At 34.0% G+C, this 1,175-nt stretch overlaps 1 protein-coding gene across 1 annotated transcript; it reads right to left on the bottom strand.

Annotated features, from left to right (window-relative positions):
* Positions 1-66: 66 nt before the first annotated feature.
* LOC111386236 lies at positions 67-936 on the bottom strand (the record flags this gene model as incomplete). The annotated part of the gene is made up of 1 exon (XM_023010691.1): positions 67-936. A coding segment is annotated over one exon (870 nt), but the record flags the coding sequence as incomplete, so codon positions are not given.
* Between the last annotated feature and the right edge of the window lie 239 nt (positions 937-1,175).

Raw genomic sequence — 1,175 nt, 5'->3', positions numbered from 1 at the left:
TTATATAAACTAAAAATTTGAGTTATATAATATAACAAAGTACATAATATGAGGATAAAATTTTACCAGGAGCCATTTTATGGTGATTAGCCACAGCAGATAAACGTCCAAAATCACCTTGTGCTCGCCTAAATAGTCTCATTTCACCCGTCAATTTACTTCTTAAATCGGGTTGACCGTAAGCATATCTCTCAATTACATCTAAAAGTCCCGAGATAGTTTGTTTATAATTTTCCATATCAAGATTATTATATTGAAATTTAGGGTTTAACCAATATCCAACAGCATGAAGATTCTCATGCAATTGACTATCCCATAGGTTTTCAATAATTTGCAAATAAGGAGCAATTCTATTTTTCCTTCTTTGAAATCTACGTTTCATCGGTCTTTTTGCCACATGAATAGCTTTATACAAGTAGCCCATTGAAGGCTTTTCGTCACTATCAACAATGCGTAGAACACAAACAAAGGGCTCAGTAAGTTGCACAACAGTAGCACACTCTTTCCAAAATACTGGATCAAGTACATCATCAACGAATCTTTTTTCTTTACTTTCTTTTGCATATGCTGATAATGTCCACTTTCTAGATGTTACCATTGCTCTTAATGGATCCTTTTGGATCAAAATGCTTTGTAAAGCAATAAAATTGGTGGCAAAATGAGTGGGAGCAGGTCGAAGTATTTCTTTTCCTCCTGTAAACTTTCTCATCAAATGCAATGGGTAACAATGATTGTATATGTATTTTGTGATTTTTAATGCCTGAGATACGACATTACTAACTTCATCAAGCTTACCAATATCATGAAACATTAGATTAATGCAATGGGCTGCACATGGAGAACAAAATAATGTCTGAAACTCTTGTTCCAATAACCTACCAGCGGCAACATAATTTGCAGCATTGTCTGTCACCATATGGACCACATATTCCGAACCTACAAATAACACAACATCTCAAAATAATTTGTACAACATGTCAGCAGATTTTGATTCATTTGAAGCATCTACGGATTTTAAGAATATTGTTCCTTTTGGATAATAAACTAAAAAATTAATGAGTTCTTCTAAATTGATCTGTCCAACCGTCTGCCACAATTGTACAACCTGTAGCCTTCCATATTGAATGATAGCTTTCAATGTAATTCTGCACCTCCTTGACATTTTTAGCCAACAA

This window comes from Olea europaea, unplaced genomic scaffold (assembly GCF_002742605.1).
Source record: "Olea europaea var. sylvestris unplaced genomic scaffold, O_europaea_v1 scaffold34775, whole genome shotgun sequence".
In the NCBI taxonomy this organism is placed as follows: domain Eukaryota; kingdom Viridiplantae; phylum Streptophyta; class Magnoliopsida; order Lamiales; family Oleaceae; genus Olea; species Olea europaea.
This window is presented reverse-complemented; position numbering and strand designations above follow the sequence as displayed.